Source organism: Quercus robur, chromosome 7 (genome assembly GCF_932294415.1).
Source record: "Quercus robur chromosome 7, dhQueRobu3.1, whole genome shotgun sequence".
Lineage (NCBI taxonomy): Eukaryota > Viridiplantae > Streptophyta > Magnoliopsida > Fagales > Fagaceae > Quercus > Quercus robur.
Window position 1 is genome coordinate 10,938,318 of NC_065540.1, and position 19,983 is coordinate 10,958,300.

Sequence of the window (19,983 nt, forward strand, 5' to 3'; positions counted from 1 at the left end):
GAAAGGAATTCACCATAGATGCCCATGACATAGATGAGGTGCTAGGGCTTGAAGGCATAGAGGACTTTGACTTCACCAACTACAAGGACAGGATGCTATCAATAGAAATTGTCCAAACTCGAATTGGTGGACAAAGAGAAGGGAGATGCCTAAACACTACAACATTTCCAGCTGACATGAGGTGCCTCACCACCATCATGATGTTTAACTTGTACCCTGTGAGGAAGCTAACTACAATCAACAATGCCAGAGCTATTTTCCTCATGGAACTTAAGGAGAAAACCTTCATTGACATTAGTTCTCACATCTTTGACACTATTGTGGATGAGACTAAAACCACCTCTAGGCCCAAGCTGATCTTTCCTAGCCTTCTTATGAGGCTTTTCAGAGCAAAAGGTGTTGAAATCCCTCAAGATATCAGCCCCATGCTTACACCTTCAGCCATCAACAAGCTAACCATCATCAGGATTCAACTCCGTCTTCCAGGTGATAAAGAGGTAGGTGATCAAGGTGAAGGTGACCAAATGGAGACTGAGATAGTGACTGTAGGTCAAACTTCAACACCCAGAAGCTGAGGCAAGAGGAGCAGAGGTTCAACCTCATTAGAGGTACCTCCTGATGCATTCCAGATCATTCTGGAGAGGATTGATGGACTCAGAGAGGTCCAGAATAAGCATACTGACAGGATGGCAGCATTTCAGGATCAGCTTAACATACTTTCAGCTAAGTTTGACAGCTTCAGCATTCAGTGGTGACCCTTTGGCCATTCCGGTCAAAAAGGGGGAGAACTTTTGAGGGACAGCTCTTGAGGGGGAGTGTCCTTTTAAGGGGGAGCATGCCACAAATAGTGTTTTTCAGTTTATGCTTTAGTTTTACTTTATGTTTATTATAGTTTATGAGTTTGATATGTCAAAACACTTGGGTTATTGTTTTGGTTCAAAACACTTATGATACTTTGGATTGTTAATATTTAAAGTTGTTATTCAGTAGCTTTTTTTTTTATGCCCATGTTGCTTTTGTAAGCTTTTAGGGTTTGTTTCCATGTGCTGTTTGTAGGCTTTTATGGTTTGTACCATGCTTATGCAGCCTTTATGTTTAGTTACCTAGTACTTCTAGCTAAATGTTATGCATTTTATTTAAGTATTCTCACTCTTGTGCTCTTGTAGGATTTTTTTCCTAAATGCATATACTTTATGTACTGTGCATTGGTTGAGTGTTGGGCATGCAAGTGATTTGCATTGAGCTTATTGGCTTGTATGTCCGGATGTTCATTCCAAGTGTGAATGAGCATTGTGGTCACTATTTTATAGTGATTTCCTCTTTGGTCAAGCCATGGTTTATTTCTCATTCCATTTTACTTTATCGTATTGTGCTTACCTCATATGCCTTACAAGTTTTCTACATACAATGATCATACTGTGCTGTTATGTTTCAGGAGATTCTTGTTCATATGATTCAAGAGTTTATCAGATTCTAGAGTTAGGTGTGAGTGAGTTTTGTTCAACTATTCCCAACTCACATATTAAGTCTAGAGTTTGTTTTAGGGTTTTGTCACGGAATAGCCAAAAGGGGAGATTGTAAGGTTGAATTTTATCAACCATCTTTTTGGCTTTATTCCGTGCCAAATTTGCTTGTATTTTAGCAATTAGTGACTCTGCATTTAGGTGGGAATCATGTAAGGGTAGTGAGCTGAGTGAGAGAGTGTGAAGAAATGCTTAAGATTGTGCAAGGATGCAGAGACTCGCGGCTGGAACTCGCGGGTGACTCGCGACTGGAAAGCCGCTAAAGTTGACACACGTGTGAAGCATGCAGGGGAGCTGAAGAGTCATGTCAGCTGTTGCACTACAGGACAAAAGTCCCAGGCTGGCCAGGCCGTTAGCTTGTGGCTTGAACTCGCGACTCAGCCCAGTCGCGAGGCCAAATCGCCAGACCACTCTGTTTGGGAAAAACTGACTTTTCTCATTCTTTCTCACCCTACTATATATAGATCCTTATACCCACGATATTTAGAGAGCTTCCAGAGAGAATTTTGAGAGAGAAATCCTAGAGAAAAATAAGATTGATTCATCCACAATCTTCACATAGAGACTCTTCAAATTCCTCTACTCTCTTCATCTCCATTGTCAAATCCTTGAGAGGTACATTACCAAAACCTTTTCTCATCATACCCATATCTATGAGAAGGCCATTTAGTGTTTGGGAAGCAGTTAAGAAGGGACCAATTTCATATTGGTTGATGCTATGGTCAAGTAGCATTCAGTAAGCTAAAGAAGAAATAGGTTCGGCGTAACCTCGTTGGAGTAGGAGCTTAGAGGGCTTAGGTACATTGGGTAGATTAGGCTTGGAGGGTCTTCTGCTATTCATATATCCCAACTACATTCTTTAATAGATTGTTTACCGCTTGGAGGGCGGCGGAGAGGTTTTACACTGAGGGCTTCGGTTTCCTCTTCGATAACACATCATGTGTTGTCCTTGTGTTTGCATCTCTCTTTCTTTAATCTTTTCCATTTAATTTTGTGAGGACATATGTGTTTCACATGTTAAGAACATATATCGTGATTTTATGTAATTGGTTTATCCTTTGACAAAACGCACTTTACTTGTATTTGGGTAGATTTAGGATGTGTTTAAATATTTCAAGAAACCATGTTTCAAGATCAAGTGTTGAAGCCTTCAAGTCTGTCCAAGAAAACAAGTTGATAGTGCAAATTCATTAAAGCTCGACAATTGTCTCGACAGCTGCATCTATCGAGCTTAAGAAAGCTGTTCAAAGCCCGATGTTCTTGGTACCTGCTCGACAGTTGCTCGACACTCCTATCTGTCAATGTTTAAGATTTTTAGAATTCAAATATGATTTTCTTGGGATCCGTGAATATGTCTTTGGGCCTTCTTTTCTCCTAACCCTAGACATATAAAAGGATTGTTTTAAGGGCCGTCAAACAGTTCACAAGTTGCACAAGCTTTGAGCAAACTCTGTTCAAGAAAATTGTGACCGGAGACGAAGTTCTTGCCCTAGTTCATCTCTTTCTCTTGAAGAAGTTGTTGTGTATGTGCACCGTAGGGTTTTGTGACCAAGCATCTTCTTGATCTTCATCGTGTGGATGAACTTAACAAATTTGCAACCAACAATCTTCTTAGTTGGTGATTGAAGTCGCGTACTGGGATCTGCGCAATTGGTTAGTCACGTACTTAGAAGTCGTGCATCAGAAAAGGGGAATTGTCACTACAGAACAAGTCCAATTGGGTATTGGGGTAAGCGTTCAACTGTACGTTGGTAAGGTACTTGGGATTTCTTACTTGTAACCGCTTGTTGTGATAATAGTGGAGTTTCGGGAGTGGTGACCTGAAAATCACCCGGTGGGATTTTCGCCGTTAAGTTTTCCCCATTCGTAAACAAATCACCGTGTTATTCATTTTCTGTTGCATAATTAGTTTATTGGTGATTTGTTTGTGCTACCACGCGTTTGCATGATAAATTGATTAATTAACAACTTGACTAATTAATTAATTAATTTCTATCACAAGGGGTCATTCAGTTTGTGGCCTATCAAATTTCTATTGTGGATGTGATTTTATTTGGTTTAGATTGTTTATCAATTCTGTTTAAAGCTTTTGTTTATATTCCACACATTAATTGTTTGTCATTAAGCTTGAATTGGTAATTTGTAAATTGGGGGTCTAAACGTTCAAAGTGTTTTATACACTATTTGAATTTTCACATACCAATGTGTATTTTTTGTTTTTGTTTTTGTTTTTTCTCAAATAATATAGGATCTTATGATCCATGATCTAATTCTATGATCCCACCTACCTTTTACGATCCTACATAGGATCCCGATTTTGACATCCTTACAGATGGGTATTATCAGTCTCTTGGATTTTCCATCAAGGGGAAAGAAAGAAAATTCTGAGATTTTTTAAGTGTTTGTTTGGAAAGAAATTAATTTTTGTGTTTTTTATTTTTGTTTTCCAAGTGGCAATTTTTTTAATGTTAATTAAATTTTTATTATTATTTTACTTGCCACGTTAACTTCAAGTGTGTCAACTTGGCATCCGTTTGCCACATAAGCGTTTTCTGATAATGAACAATTACCAAATTAACTATAACCCCAAAATGTATAGACCAAAATAGTATTTTCACCTTAATACAATACACATGCAACTCACAAGCACAAATTGATACTGATGCTTGATTTTGGCCATAGTCCCAAGATAGAGCATGATCATAGATGCATTGATAGTATATGAACTTAGTATGTGTATATTCTTTTGAATTAAAAAAAAAAAAAAAAAAAAAAAAAAAAAAAATCTGTTTTTATGACTTCACTGAAAAATTGTTGATTTTACTGAAATGAAAATTTCAAGGCCTATATATAATACTTTACACTAATTGGAAATTTTATTTATATTTTTTCTTAGTAAAGGATTTGATCACCTACTGTAATGTCAAACTCGCTCCCTTGTTTCTTCCTTTTGTTACAGATCAAGAAAAATAGCTACATTTGGGGAGTCGCCTGGGGTGTGCACTTGAGAGGAGATTAGTATATTTGGAATAAGTTCAGACGTCTAGGATTTGATGCTTTTGGGCAATGGCTAATGTGAGTCATGAATCCTTTGTTCCAATAAATCTCTTATAGGTATGAAAGCCATCCCTATGGATCAAAGATTTTGTGTTCTCACTGATGAAAGAATGCGGCAAAACTCGCGAAATAGAGGCTGTAGTCCTAAATCAGCCTATCTTCTTGTTAATTAGTGAAAATGGCACTCCTAACCCTCCTTTGTAGGAGGAAAACATGTACGGAAAATATGGCCCTAAGTTGAAGCACGCAGAGAAGGGTATAACTTTCCACACATAATAATAGCACGTAAGTTTTACATCGTCAACTTTGATGGTTGCCTTGGAAGTCAAAAAGGGACAAATTTCTAGTAAACTCTCTCTCAAGACCGTTACTTTTAGGTATGATTTACGTGGTCAAAACTAAGACTTTTCCTAATGGCTGCTACCTGCTAAGTAGAATCTTAATACATAGCAAGAAACTTCATATACTTGAACCTCTCCCCTATAAAGTATCTACTAACAATAAAGGGGACATTCACTAACGCAGAGAAGGGTATAACTTTCCACACATAATAATAGCACGTAAGTTTTACATCGTCAACTTTGATGGTTGCCCTGGAAGTCAAAAAGGGTCAAATTTCTAGTAAACTCTCTCTCAAGACCGTTACTTTTAGGTATGATTTACGTAGTCAAAACTAAGACTTTTCCTAATGGCTGCTACCTGCTAAGTAGAATCTTAATACATAGCAAGAAACTTCATATACTTGAACCTCTCCCCTATAAAGTATCTACGAACAATAAAGGGGACATTCACTAACGTAACTCACATCTTCAATTTGGCGGAGATCTTCCATAAATTTTAAGGAAAAGATGAGTGCTAATTCTTCAGCAACTCCCATCACCAAAAGGTATTATTACAACAAACCTTTCACAGACTCTGTGTTCTCCAATTCACATTCTATCATTTATAATACATTAAAAACTAGATAGGAGTTTAGACTAATAAATTTTAGTTTCCTTATTTCTTTGTCCTTGCAGATTAGATGGTAAGGTAGCATTAATAACCGGTGGTGCAAGTGGCATAGGTGAGAGCACTGCAAGGCTTTTTGTTCGACATGGTGCAAAGGTCCTAATAGCAGATGTCCAAGACGAGCTTGGCCACTCAGTCTGCAAAGACATTGGCTCTGATTCCATCTCTTACATCCATTGTGATGTAACAAATGAATCTGATGTCAAAAAGGCCGTGGACATGGCTGTAACCAAGTATGGAAAGCTTGATATCATGTTCAACAATGCTGGCATTTCAGGCAACATTGAATCACAAATTTTAGAATCAGAAAATGAAGATTTCAAAAGGGTTTTGAATGTCAACGTTTTCGGTGCTTTCTTGGGTGCCAAACATGCTGCTAGGGTTATGATTCCAACTAAAAAAGGAAGCATTCTCTTCACCTCAAGTATAGTTTCAGTAATGGCCAATGATGTTTCACATGCATACGTGGCATCAAAGCATGCTGTGGTGGGAATGGCTAAGAACTTGAGTGTGGAGTTGGGACAGTATGGAATAAGAGTAAATTGTGTGTCTCCCTTTGCAGTTGGAACTCCTATGGTATTAAAAGGTATAGGGATGGAGAAAACTAAGGTGGAGGAAGTGGTTTCATCGTGTGCAAACTTGAAGGGAGTAGTATTGGAACCTGAAGATATTGCAGAGGCAGCATTATATTTGGGAAGTGATGAGTCTAAGTATGTGAGTGGGATGAACCTAGTTGTTGATGGGGGCTATAGTCTTACCAATCCAGTTTTCTCAAACGCTCTAAAAAGCCTTTTTTCTTGATTTGTATGTCTTGCAATTGTAGCCCCCATTTCTCAATTTTGTTGGTTCTTGTTTTGTGTTATCTTAATAGTGATGTTAAAGTTAAAAAAAACTTCTAATTTAGTGGCATTAGCATTGACTGTTCTTATTCCATCAAAAAAAAAAAAAGCATTCGTTGTTCTCCTTTATAATTAAATAGAACTGGGACCAGAAAGGCCCCTCATCATTGTTGTAACTTTCAAAAATAAAAGACTAATTAATATTTCAGATATTACATATCTTATAATAATTTGATGTATCAATTCTTAAATATAATTAAAAATTCGTTTATGATATTTTTGAGGTGATGACATCAATCATATATGATGTGTCTATTGTTGAAATTTTTGTAATAAAATTGAAAGTAATTTTTATACTTTCTTTATTTTAATTCAATTTTTTGTCATTGTGTATATGCATGGCACATTGGCACATATACAGTTTACATTTACATGTCAAATCTTATAGCTATAGAAGGATTACATTTTTGTATTTGTGCACAAACTTTTGTGCGAACCCTCAAGAACATAATAAAATGAAGATAAATTAATGAGTGAAAGATGATTTTCGTCTCAATATGAAATTAAGCTAAAAAGATTGTGATGCAAAGTTATGTATATAAGACTGTTAATCAAAAACAAACTTGATGAGCTCCATTCAGTTATTCATACTCCAACCATTTGTTCTCCACCTGCTCGTTGAGACTAACTGTATTTAGTTTGACGATTTGAAATTGATTTTATACTCTTTATAATGAGTATGACCTTAAAGTTTGTCCGATTCGCTTGTAATAAAGTAACAAAATATCGTAGTAGGTAGATATATTTGGGGTTTTCTTATTTCATTTTCTATTGTGGTAAGTTCAGTATATATGGTTTTTATTTTTATACAATTTTTTGAACATCTATGATCTATCTGGGTTTTCTTCACTATCTTAACACAATGGAGAACATTTCCATAGCTGCAATTCCATTACTTTTGCATATTAAAAGGCTACGAATGGCATGCGATGTGTGGAAATAAATAATTATTTTATATTGTATAATGTATAATTTGTTCTCTAAATTTTGTTGAAGATAATTTATTCTCCCTTAAAAATTAAATAATTTCTATTATGTCCAATTATGTCTACTTCGGTCCAATTTGGTCGAGCCATTTGGTCATTTTCGGTCCCCTTTAGTCCATTTTAGACTAATTAGGCCTTAAATTGATTCTTTTTGTAGGTTGCATTTTCAAATTTAGCTCAAAATTTCATTTCATTTCTTAATTTTTGGGTTGAAAAGTATGAAAGTTTATTATATTTGGGCTAAACTCTTTAGTTTTTGAGTTAAAAAATACAAAGAAAATAGACATTAGAAATTAAAAATATGAGCCCTAAAAATGCAATAAAAATTATAAATATTCAAAGTCTTATTTGGTCCATCTTATTCGGCCCTATTTAGTCCATTATGTCCACTAAAATTAAATTCGGTCCATTCGGTCTTATTAAGTTCACTTTGGTCCAATTCAGTCCACATTGGCCCTATTTTGTCCACTTCAGTCCTACTCGATCCATATTGGTCCTATTAGGTCCATTTTGGGCTAATTTGGTCCACATTGATCTTATTCAGTCCATTTTGTCAACTTTCGTCCACTTCAATCCTATTCAGGCTGTTCGGTCCATTTTGTCCACTTTGGTTCTATTCAATCCACATTGGTTCTATTAGGTCCATTATGTCCACTTCAATTATATTCAATCCACATGGTCCTACTCGGTCCATTCTGTCTACTTTGGTCCTAATCTTTCCATTCGTTCTTATTCGGTCTACTTTGGTCTTATTCGGTCCTATTTGGTCCCCTTTGGTCCTATGCAGTCCATTTGGTCCACCTTGTTCCTATTTGGTCCTATTTTATTCATTCAATCCACTTTGTTCCAATTCGGTCCATTCGGACCAATTCAGTCTATTTTGATCCTCTTCGATTCATTTTTGTGCACTTACATAATAAGAAAAGATATGTATGGGTTGAAAGCACCTATTCTAAATCCAAAGTTATCAATAATAATAATAATAAATCCCAAAGCTCATAATATCTAAAATCTTAAACATAGTATTTATTGTTGCTATGCTTTTGTTGAACCACATTAACATAACATTTTAGTCCACTTATGTACAGTTAAATTTAAGTGAAAGTCTTTCTAAACATAAAGGTTATGAATATACAAATGTAATCTTTAGGGCAGTTATTCATTTGTTTTAATGTCGTTACTTTTAAATAAATTGCACGAGGTTGATTATACATTTAAGAATACACACACACACACACACACATATGTATGTGTGTATGTATGTATAATTTTTATTTAAATAAATTATTCATTCTCTTAAAAGAGATTATCATGATAATCAAAACTCATATCAAACTTATATTGAATATGCATAATTTATTCTCTAATTTTATTATAGATAATTTGTTCTCCCTAAAAATTAAACAATTTCAAAAAATAATTTCCATCACTCTATTTTTACAAATATATAGTTTTATAATTCAGATTTTTTTTTTATTGATATTATTCTTTTTTGAAATCGTCCATATTCTTCTAACTAGTTCTTAATATTACAATTTAGCTAAAAGTTCTAGTGAATGAAGCAGTATTAATTACTTGAAAAAGAACTGATTTATCTATTTATTTATTTATTTTTGGTAATTCTAATATGTTCTAGTTTCTTTTGGCTGTCCAAATATTGGCTGATTAGAGCACTGACCAAATATGCTTTCTTCTGAGAGGCCAATATGTACGACTCTCTTCACAGAAAGGTGGCACTTATGTGGTAGAAATTTGTTTTAGGGGCAAAGTTTATAGTATAGTTTCTTTTGGCTTATAACAATTATCAGTATTGGGAAAAGCAAGAAATGATGTAAAGTTGCAATCTTGGTAATGAAAAGCTACAGTATAATTTTGTTTTAGGTAGAGGGCACAAAGAGTGTTACACACCATTTGTATTCAAGGACCAATTTGGTTATTTTTTAATTTTCTTAAATATGTTTGGCATTAGCCCAAATCTCAAGGTAGTTGACTGTAGTATACCCTATTAGTTTTACTTTGACATTCAACCTCTCAAGTGATATTAGTCATAATACCAGTTCATCTCATTTGAATGCCCCTTTCTCACTTACAGATAAAAAATAAATAAAAATTGTCAAAAGGTACCCAAAAAAAAATCTTTAATTCCAAAAGTATGGGTCTATTGAACTGTGTGCCTTACCGATCCATCCAACGACCAATTGGTGAAGGATGAGGGGGCATAAATCTTTTATAGCATTCGATCGCAGACCAAGCCCATTGGTATTGGAGCAAATTGTGAAAATCCCTCACAATCCCTTCCCCACAATTCGGCTCCAACGACTTGAACCTATGACCGGGCTCTGATACCACTTGTCGGACTGTGTACCTTACTGATCCATCCAACGACCAATTGGTGAAGAATGAGGGAGCACAAATCTTTTATAGTATTCGATCGTAGACCAAGTCCATTGGTATTGGAGCGAATTGTGAAAATCCCTCACAGGGTCAATTATGGATCAAGTCATTCACATGTTTTTTTTTTTTTTTTTTCAAAAATCTATAATATCCAAAATCATTTTTATTACTTTTGTTAGGGGTTTCTTTTTTCTTTTTTCTTTTTTTGGTATGTGTCTTTCTCTACCTCTTTTCGTTCTCTTAACTTGAATCTTGAACCAAATTAATCATTTGTTAACGGACTATTTTTGGAATGTTTTGATATCATTTTTATGGGAAATATAAGAAGTTGTAAAAAAATCAATTACTTTTTTCTTTTCCTATAAAATGTTTCTAAAAATATTTCATAAACCAAAGCCCTCAAGGCATCTGTTAACTTTTCCCTATTTTTAATAGTAGTATTTTATTTTTTTATAGATACAACAAAGATGAGGGGAATTTCGAATCTTGATTCTTTTTATAAAGGAGAATAGTCAATGACAATGCCACTAAATTATGGTACTTGACTTTAACATCACTCTTGTTGGGTTATGACAGCTTGACCCTGGTTAATTAATTCAATTACCCAAGTTGATTAATTAGGTTAAATTGCATACAAATCGTGAAGGCACCAAAAAATCACCAATTAAACTAAATGCTACGGAAATTAAATTAACACGGTGATTTGTTGACAAATGGGGAAAACCTCTCGCAAGGCAAAAATCCCACAGAATAATTTTAAGGTCACCACTCTCAAGAATCCACTAATCAACGATCAAGCATTTACAAGTATAAGAAATCTTACTACTACCCTGGCCTATCTCGAAATACCAACCTACAGTTGAACCCTTACTTCAATACTCAATTAGACTTAATCTTGTAGTAGCCTTCTTTCCTTTAATGCAAAAATCTCCAATTTGTGACTAACTCCTTTTGCACGAATTCCAGTACGTGACTAACTCTAGCAACTTGAATCGTTGTTGTTGGCTGCAAAGTTCTTTACTTCATCAACAATGAAGATCAGAAAGCACTTGATTACAAAATCCTATGGCATACAAACGCAATAGCTTCTCACAAAGAAAATTAAGCTCTTGGTCTCTGTCTCCGTCTATAGCTCTTTCTTGACTCCAGCAGAAAACGATGTATTGAATTATAACCCATTAGATGGAGATGGTTGCTAGGCCACGAGCTGAGTAGGAGCAAGAATCTCTTTTATAACCTGAAAGCTCTTAGGTAGCTTGCTTACTATCCTATTGAGGGTCTTACTACCTAACTAATAGAATGGTATTTCCTGAGGGAAGTATTTTAAAATAATCCTTATATATGTCTAGGGTTGTGAGAAAAGAAACCCTAAACAAATACATTAGCATAGGCCAAAATTCATACCTAAAAATCTTGAATTCATAAAGCTCGATAGATCGAGCTAGTGTCAAGCTTGTGTTGAGCTTGCCCAGTAAATCTCAATAGATGCCTTCTGTCGAGCAATCAATCGAGTTTTAGTAAAATAGCTTTTCTTCACTTGTTTCTTGGATCAATCTTCATGTCTTTAATACAACCACTTGATATGTATCAAACCCAACTTAGATCTATCCAATTTACAAGTAAAGTGAGTTTTGACAAAAGATTAGTCAATTACATATAAAATGTGACCCTAACAACTCTTAAGATAACACTAAAACAAACAAAAAAAAAAAACAAAAACAAAAAAAAAAAGAAGAAGAAGAAGGAGAAGAAGAAGAGAGAAATGGAGGTGATAGTTACAACTTGCAACACATATATTGATACGTATCAAGAAAAAAGGCTTTTTATTGCATTTGAGAATGTTGGATTAGTAAGGCTATAACCCCTATCAACAACCAGGTTCATCCCACTCACATACTTAGACTCATCACTCCCCAAATACAGCGCTACCTTAGCAATATCTTCTGGCTCCAATACCACTCCCTTCAAGTTTGCACACGATCAAACCACATCCTCCACCTTATTCTTGTCCATCATCGCCATAGCTTTTCTTAGCATAGGAGTTGTAGCTGCAAAAGGAGACACACAATTAACTCTTATTCCATATTGTCCCAACTCGACACTCAAGTTCTTAGCCATTCCCACCACAGCATGCAATATCACTAGCCAACACTGAAGCCACGCTTGAGGTGAAGAGAATGCTTCCTTTCTTTGCTAGAATCATAACCCTAGCAGCATGCTTGGCACCCAAGAAAGCCCCAAAAACGTTGACATCTAAAACCCTTTTGAAATCTTTGTTTTCTGATTCTAAAATTTGTGATACCATGTTGCCTGAAATGCCAACATTGTTGAACATGATATCCAGCTTTCCATACTTGGATACAGCCATGTCCACGACGTTTTCAACATCAGATTCATTTGTTACATCACAATGGATGTAAGAGATGGATTCAAAGCCAACGTCTTTGCAGACTGAGTGGCCAAGCTCGTTTTGGACATCTGCTATAAGGACCTTAGCCCCTTGTCGAACAAAAAGCCTTGCAGTGGTCTCACCGATGCCACTTGCACCACTGGTTATTAACGCTACCTTACCTTCTAATCTGCATGGAGAAAGAGATAAGGAAACTAAAATTTATTAGTCTAAACTCTTAGCTAGTTTTTAATTTAATATAAATGATAGAAAGACTGTGAATTAGAGAACACAGAGTTTATAAAAGGTTAATTTGTTATAGTAATACGTACCTTTTGGTAATGGGAGTTGCTGAAGAATCAGCACTCATCTTTTCCTTAAAATTGATGTGAAATCTTCGCCAAATTGTAGATGCAAGTTACTTTTGTGAATGTCCCCTTCATTGTTTGTAGCTACTTAATAGGGGAGAGGGTTAACTATATGCAACTTGGGCAAATTAAAAAGGGAAACAGGAAGGAGAAAAAAACAAAATCCTTACATCTTCTATGATGCTTCTTGTTATATATTAAGATTCTACATAGCAGCCAATAGGTAAAGTCTTAGTTTTGAATGAGACGGCTAGCCTGAAATGCTACAGAAATCATATACAAAAGTTTTGGTATTGAGATAGTTTATTGGAAATTTATAAAAATGAAGAAATTGATTTCCACAGCTACTTTTTGACTGCCAAAAGGCAGCCATCGAAGTGAAAGACTGGAGAATAATAATTCCTCAGCGAATAATTTACATTATCAAATGAGACGAGAGCAAATTATATATATGCATAGAATAAAATTTCTATTTTGTTTTTTTCTGGGTAATTAAAAGGATAAATGTATTGAAACAAAGCAAAGGGGAACAATAGGAACCTGCCCATGCATCAGCGTCAACAAAGGGCCAAAAGGAATTAAGTTAACTGAAATTGAAGAGAAGAGTGTGGACCTCATGGTTGTCTGGGTCATTTATGAATCAATCACTATCACCAAAAGGTTCATGTATGAATAAAATTTCTATTTCAATCTTGTTACTTTTCTTGTTCAAAATTATCACCAAACCAACTTTTTTTTACCTTTCTCAGAGTGAGTCTTGAGTCTCCACTTAAATAAACTCTTAAGGATTGTGGAGTAACTCCTCAAGAATTACTATAAAGCCTTGTGGGAGTAATATCTCAGGTGTTAATCCAATTATTTTAGACTCCTTATACTCTAAGCCCTGTATTTAGTTTGACGATTTGAAATTGATTTTATACTCTTTAAAATGACCTGAAATTTTTCTTATAAAGACAATAATTGTTTTGGCTGTGTCCTATACCATTGCAAAAAACTTTATCTAGATACCAAAATTAGTTGAAAGTAACATATTTTATGTATCTTCCTCTGTTTCTATTCGTTAGTTTTTAATGAAAGTTCCCTTCTAACAAAAAAACATATTTTTTTGTATCACCAACCTCAACCTCTTCCACAGTCTCAGAGTCAAAGGGGGAGATTGTAAGGTTGAATTTAATCAACCATCTTGTTGGCTTTATTCCGTACTAAATTTGCTTGTATTTCAGCAATTAGTAACCCTGTATTTAGGTGGATTTTGTTGTAAGGGTAGTGAGTGAGATAGAGTGATTGAATGCTCAAGAGTGTGCAAGAAAACAGAGTCTCGCGACTTGATCTCGCGGGTGACTCACGGCTGCAAGCCACCAGAAGCAGCACACGTGCCAAGCATGCCAGAAGTTGAAGCGTCATGCTAGCTGGAGCACTACAAGACAAAATAGGACAACTGGTCGTTTTGTTATCGCACGGCTGGAACTCGCGACTCAGTCAAGACGCGAGTCCAAGCCGCGAGCCACCCCTGTTTTGAAAAACCTGACGTTTCACATTCTTTTCTCACCCCAGTATAAATACCCCTCATACCCACAAATGAAAGAGAGCTTCCAGAGAGAATTTCGAGAGAGAAACCCTAGAGTAAAACAAGATTGATTCATTTACAATCTTTACATAAGAGTCTCTTCAAATTCCCCAACTCTCTTCCTCTCCATTGTCAAATCCTTGAGAGGCATTTTACCAAAACCTTTTTCTCACCATATCCATTACTGTGAGAGGGCTGTTTGGTGTTCTGGGAAGCAGTTAGGAAAGAACCAATCTACATTGGTTGATGTTATGGTCAAGTAGCGGAATCCGGGAAGCTAGAAAAGAAATAGGTTCGGTGCAACCTCGTTGGAGCAAGAAGCTTGGAGGGCTTAGGTGCACTGGGTAGATTAGGCTTGGAGGGTCTATTGTTGTCCATGTATCCCAACTACATTTTCTAGTGGATTGTTTACTGCTTGGAAGGCGGTGGAGAGGTTTTACGCCGAGGGTTTCGGTTTCCTCTTCGATAACACATCGCGTATTGTCTTTGTGTTTGCATCTTCCTTCCCTTTTATCTTTGCCTTTTATTATCTGTTGTGGGTTGTGATTTTAATTTGGCTTAGATTGTTTTTCCAATTCTGTTTTATTGCTTTTGTTCATTTTCCGCACACTAATTGTTTGACTTAAAACTTGAATTGGTTAATTTATAAATTGGGGGTCTAAACGTTCAAAGGTGTTTTTACACTATTTGAACTTTCAAGTCTGATTCTAGTGTTGGCTTTTTCTTATTTCATTTTTTATTGTGGTATGTTCAATATATATGGTTTTTTTTTAAACAATTTTTTGAACATCTATATGATCGATCTGGGTTTTCTTCTCTATCTTAACCACAATGGAGAACATTTACGTAGCTGCCATCAATTCCTTTCCTTTTGCATATTAAAGGCTACTAGTCGCAGACCCACGCAATAAGTGGGAATAAATAATTATTTTATATTGTAATATAATGTTAATTTGTTCATTAATATTTATTGAAGATAATTTATTTTTCCTATAAATTAAACAATTTCTGTTCAATCTAATTAGGTCTACTTCGGTCCAATTTGCTCGGGCTACTCGGTAAATTTTGGGCATCTTTAGTCTATTTTAGACTAATTGGGCCTTAAGTTGATTCTTTTTATAGGTTGCAATTTCAAATTTAACTTAAATTTTTTTTTTCCTTAATTTTTAGGTTGAAAAGTATGAAATTTTATTATATTTGGGCTAAACTCTTTTTTTTTTTTCCTTAATTTTTGGGTTGAAAAGTATGAAATTTTATTATATTTGGGCTAAACTCTTTAGTTTTGAGTTAAAAAATAGAAAGAAAATAGACATTAGAAATTAGAAATATAAGCCCTAAAAATGCAATGAAAAGATAAATATTCAAAAGTTTTATGCAGTCTACATTGGTTTTATTTAGTCCAACTTGGTCCTATTTAGTCCATTCAATCCACTAAAATTCTATCCGGTCCATTCGGTCTTCTTCAATCCACTTTGGTTTGTCCACTCAGCCTGCATTGGCTCTATTTGGTCCATATTGGTCCTATTTTGTCCACTTAGAACCATCCTGTCCATTTCAGTCCTACTTGGTCCACCTTGGTCCTATTCGGTCCACTTTGGTCCTATACGGTTCACATTGGTCTTATTTGGTCCATCTCAATCTTATTCAGGCCGTTTGGTCCATTTTGTCCACTTTGGTTCTATTCAGTCCACATAGGTTCTATTCGGTCCATAATGTCCACTTGGGTTATATTCAGTCCACATTGGTCCTATTTAGTCCATTCTATCTACTTTAGTCCTAATCTGTTCATTTGTTCTTATTTGGTCTATTTTAGTCCTATTCAGTCCAATTAGGTCCTATTCGGTCCATTTAGTCCACCTTGTTCCTATTCGGTCCTATTATATTCATTTAGTCCACTTTGTTCCAATTTGGTCCATTTGGACCGCTTCGGTCCATTTTGATCCACTTTAATTCACTTTTGTGCACTTACATAATGGGAAAAGATAAGTTTAGGTTGAAAGCACATATTCTAAATCCAAATTTATCAAAAAAAATATAAATCCCAGAACTTGTAATATCTAAAATCTTAAACATAGTATTTATTTTTGCTATACTTTTGTTGAGCCACATTAACGTAGCATTTCAGTCCACTTCGGTATAACTAAATTTAAGTAAGTGTCATTTTAAATATAAAGGTTATAAATATACAAATATAATCTTTAGGATAGTTATTCATTTGTTTTAACATCGTTACTTTTAAATTAATTGCACGAGGTTAATTATACATTCAGAATATATGTGTGTGTGTATATATATATATATATGTGTGTGTATGTATGTGTAATTTTATTTAAATAAATTATTCAAATTATTCATTCTCTTAAAAGAAATTATCATGATAATCAAAACTCATATCAAACTTATATTGAATAAGTATAATTTATTCTATAAATTTTATTGCAGATAATTTTTTTCTCCCTAAAAATTAAACAATTACAAAAAATTATTTCTATAAGGTTGAATTTATTCAATCAAGTGTTGGTTTTATTCCGTGTCAAATTTGCTTGTATTTTAGCAATTAGATACCCTGTATTTAGGTGGGATTTATGTAAAGGTTGTGTGTGAAAGAGTGTGAAGAAAACTCAAGATGTGTGCAATCAAAGGAGTCTTGTGACTGGCAAGTCACCAAAGTGGCACACGTGTGAAGCATGCAGGGAACTGAAGGGTCACAACAACTGGAGCACTATAGGACAAAATGTACAGTCTGGCCAGGCAGTTAGCTCGTGACTCAAACTCGCAACTTATTCCACTCGCAAGGCTGAGTCGCCAGAAAGCCCTGTTTGGATGAAAACTAACTTTTCACATTCCTCACATACACTACTATAAATACCCTTATACCCACGAAATGTAGAGAGCTTTCAGAGAGAATTTTAAGAGAGAAATCTTAGAGAAAAACAAGATTGACTTATCCACAATCTTTGTCATTTGATTCTCTGAATTCCTCTACTCTCACCCTCTCCATTGACATATCCTTGAGAGGTACATTTTGCCAAATCCTTATCTCACCATACCCATATTAGTGAGGAGGTATTTTGGTGCTTGGGAAGCAGTTCAGAGAAGACCAATTTATTTGGTTGATGTAATGGGCTTATTGCGGGATCCAGGAAGCTAAAAAAGACAAGGTTAGGTGTAACCTTGTTGGAGCAAGAAGCTTGGATGGCTTAGATGCATTGGGTAGATTAGGCTTGGAGGGTCTTATGTTATTCATGTATCCCAACTTTATTCTTTAGTGGATCATTTGACCGCTTAGAGGGCAGCGGAGAGGTTTTTCCCTAAGTTCTTTGATTTCCTCTTCGAAAACTCGTGCCAGTGTTATCTTTGTGTTTGCATCTCTCTTCTCTTACTCTTTATCTTTAATTGCTACTGTGTTTGTGATTAATTATAGTATAGAGTGTTTTACCTATTTGGTTATAGCTTATATTCATCATTTCGCTCATATATTGTTTGTGTATAAGCTTGTGTTGGTATTGTTAAAATTGGGGGTCTAAACATTCATTAGTGTTTTACACACTAATTGAACATTCAATTGGTATCAGAGCAGGTGCATTTGTTGTGGTTTCATTACCTAAGTGTGATCCTAGACCCTTTTTGAGATGGATAGATCTCCATCGTTTAATGCTTCTCCATATTTTGATGGGAGCAACTATTCATTTTGGAAAGTCCATATGAGGGCATTTCTATGTTCCATTGATGATAGTGTTTGGGATGCTGCAGAGATAGGATGGACAAGGCCAGAGGCCGCCAAATCCACATGGAATAAGGCAGCCCTTGCGGCAGCTAACGCTAATAGCAATTCTTTAAATGCTATTTTCTGTGGTGTTTCTCATTGTAAGGTTGAATTTAATCAACCATCTTGTTGGCTTTATTCCGTGCCAAATTTGCTTGTATTTCAGCATTTAGTAACCCTGTATTTAGGTGGGATTGTTCTAAGGATAGTAAGTGAAATAGAGTGTTGAAATGCTCAAGAGTGTGCAAGAAAACAGAGACTCGCGACTGGATCTCGCGGGTGACTTGCGGCTTCAAGCCGCCAAAAGCAGCACACATGCCAAGCATGCTAGAAGTTGAAGCGTCATGCTAGCTAGAGCACTACAGGACAATATAGGACAACTGGCCATTCAGTTACCTCGCGGCTGGAACTCGCGACTCAGTCAAGCAGCGAGCCACCCCTGTTTTGAAAAACCTGACTCTTCACATTCCATTCTCACCCTAGTATAAATACCCCTTATACCCACAAAAGAAAAAGAGCTTCCAGAGAGAATTTTGAGAGAGAAACCCTAGAGTAAAACAAGATTGATTCATCTACAATCTTTACATAAAAGTCTCTTCAAATTCCTCAACTCTCTTCCTCTCCATTGTTAAACCCTTGAGAGGTCTTTTTACCAAAACCTTTTCTCACTATATCAATTACTGTGAGAGGACTGTTTGGTGTTCTGGGAAGCAGTTAGGAAGGAACCAATCTACATTGGTTGATGCTATGGTCAAGTAGCGGAATCCGGGAAGCTAGAAAAGAAATAGGTTCGGCGCAACCTCGTTGGAGGAAGAAGCTTGGAGGGCTTAGATACACTGGGTAGATTAGGTTTGGAGGGTCTATTGCTGTTCTAGTGGATTACTTACCGCTTGGAGGGCGGCGGAGAGGTTTTAAGCCGAGGGCTTCGGTCTCCTCTTTGATAACACATCGTGTGTTGTCCCTGTGTTTGCATCTTCCTTCCCTTTATCTTTGCCTTTTATTTTCTGCTGTGGATGTGATTTATAATTGACTTAGATTGATTTCCAATTTTGTTTATAGCTTATGTTCATTTTCCGCACACTAGTTGTTTGTCATAAAGTTTGAATTGGTTATTTTGTATTTGGGGGTCTAAACGTTCGAGTGTGTTTTATACACTATTTGAACTTTCATTTGGTATCAGGGCGGGTGCACTTGTTGTGGTTTAAATACCTAAGTGTGATCCTTGACCCCTGGTGTTTATTTGCCATGGATTGTGCTTTGTATGCCTCTTTGTACAATTTGGTTGATGATAAATGTATCATGTCACGTGTTTGTGAAAATGCCTCTATGAGTGCGAATCCTCATGATTGTGATGCTATGTTGCATGAATCATTTGATGTTGTTGATATTCCAAACGACAAACTCTTGAAGAAAAATGCTAAGAAGTTTCAAAAGAATTTGAGCAAGTTATTTTGTGAAAAGGATGATTTGATTGCTAAGCTCAATGAATCCAACAAATTGGTTGAGAAATATAAAAAACTTGCTGAAGATTCTCTTGAAAAGCTAAAAGAGTTTGAATGTTTGAATATAGACTTGGATGCTAAACTTATTTTGTCTAACAAACTTGTTGATGAGTTAAAATGTGAAAATGAATCTCTTAAGATGCATGCCAAGTGTTTGATTGCTGAACCTATTGCTAAAAATGATGATAATATTTGTTGCAATCATGTTGTGGTACTCGATTTTGTGCCTATTGTGTGTTCTACCTCAAAGGACAAATCGGTGTATTGCATCGTGTTAATCAACCATCTTGTTAGCTTTATTCCGTGCCAAATTTGCTTGTATTTCAGGATTTAGTAATCCTGTATTTAGGTGGGATTGTTGTAAGGGTAGTGAGTGAGATGGAGTGTTCAAATGCTCAAGAGTGTGCAAGAAAAAAGAGACTCGCGACTGGATCTCACGGGTAACTCGCGGCTTCAAGCCGCCAGAAGCAGCACACGTGCCAAGCATGCCAGAAGTTGAAGCGTTATGCTAGCTGGAGCACTAC

General features: G+C 35.7%; 1 protein-coding gene and 1 pseudogene across 1 annotated transcript in view; one reads left to right on the forward strand and one right to left on the reverse strand.

The window, feature by feature from the left end:
* Positions 1–5,330: 5,330 nt before the first annotated feature.
* LOC126692212 (short chain aldehyde dehydrogenase 1-like) overlaps positions 5,331–19,983 on the forward strand; it is a 43,714-nt gene continuing 29,061 nt past the window's right edge. The window contains exons 1-2 of the mRNA XM_050387737.1: positions 5,331–5,466; positions 5,597–6,317. Coding sequence (XP_050243694.1) covers positions 5,429–5,466; positions 5,597–6,317 — 759 coding nt within the window. The 5' untranslated portion in view covers positions 5,331–5,428. The remainder of the gene's footprint in view (positions 5,467–5,596; positions 6,318–19,983) is intronic.
* Positions 11,658–12,718, reverse strand: LOC126692213 (short chain aldehyde dehydrogenase 1-like; annotated as a pseudogene).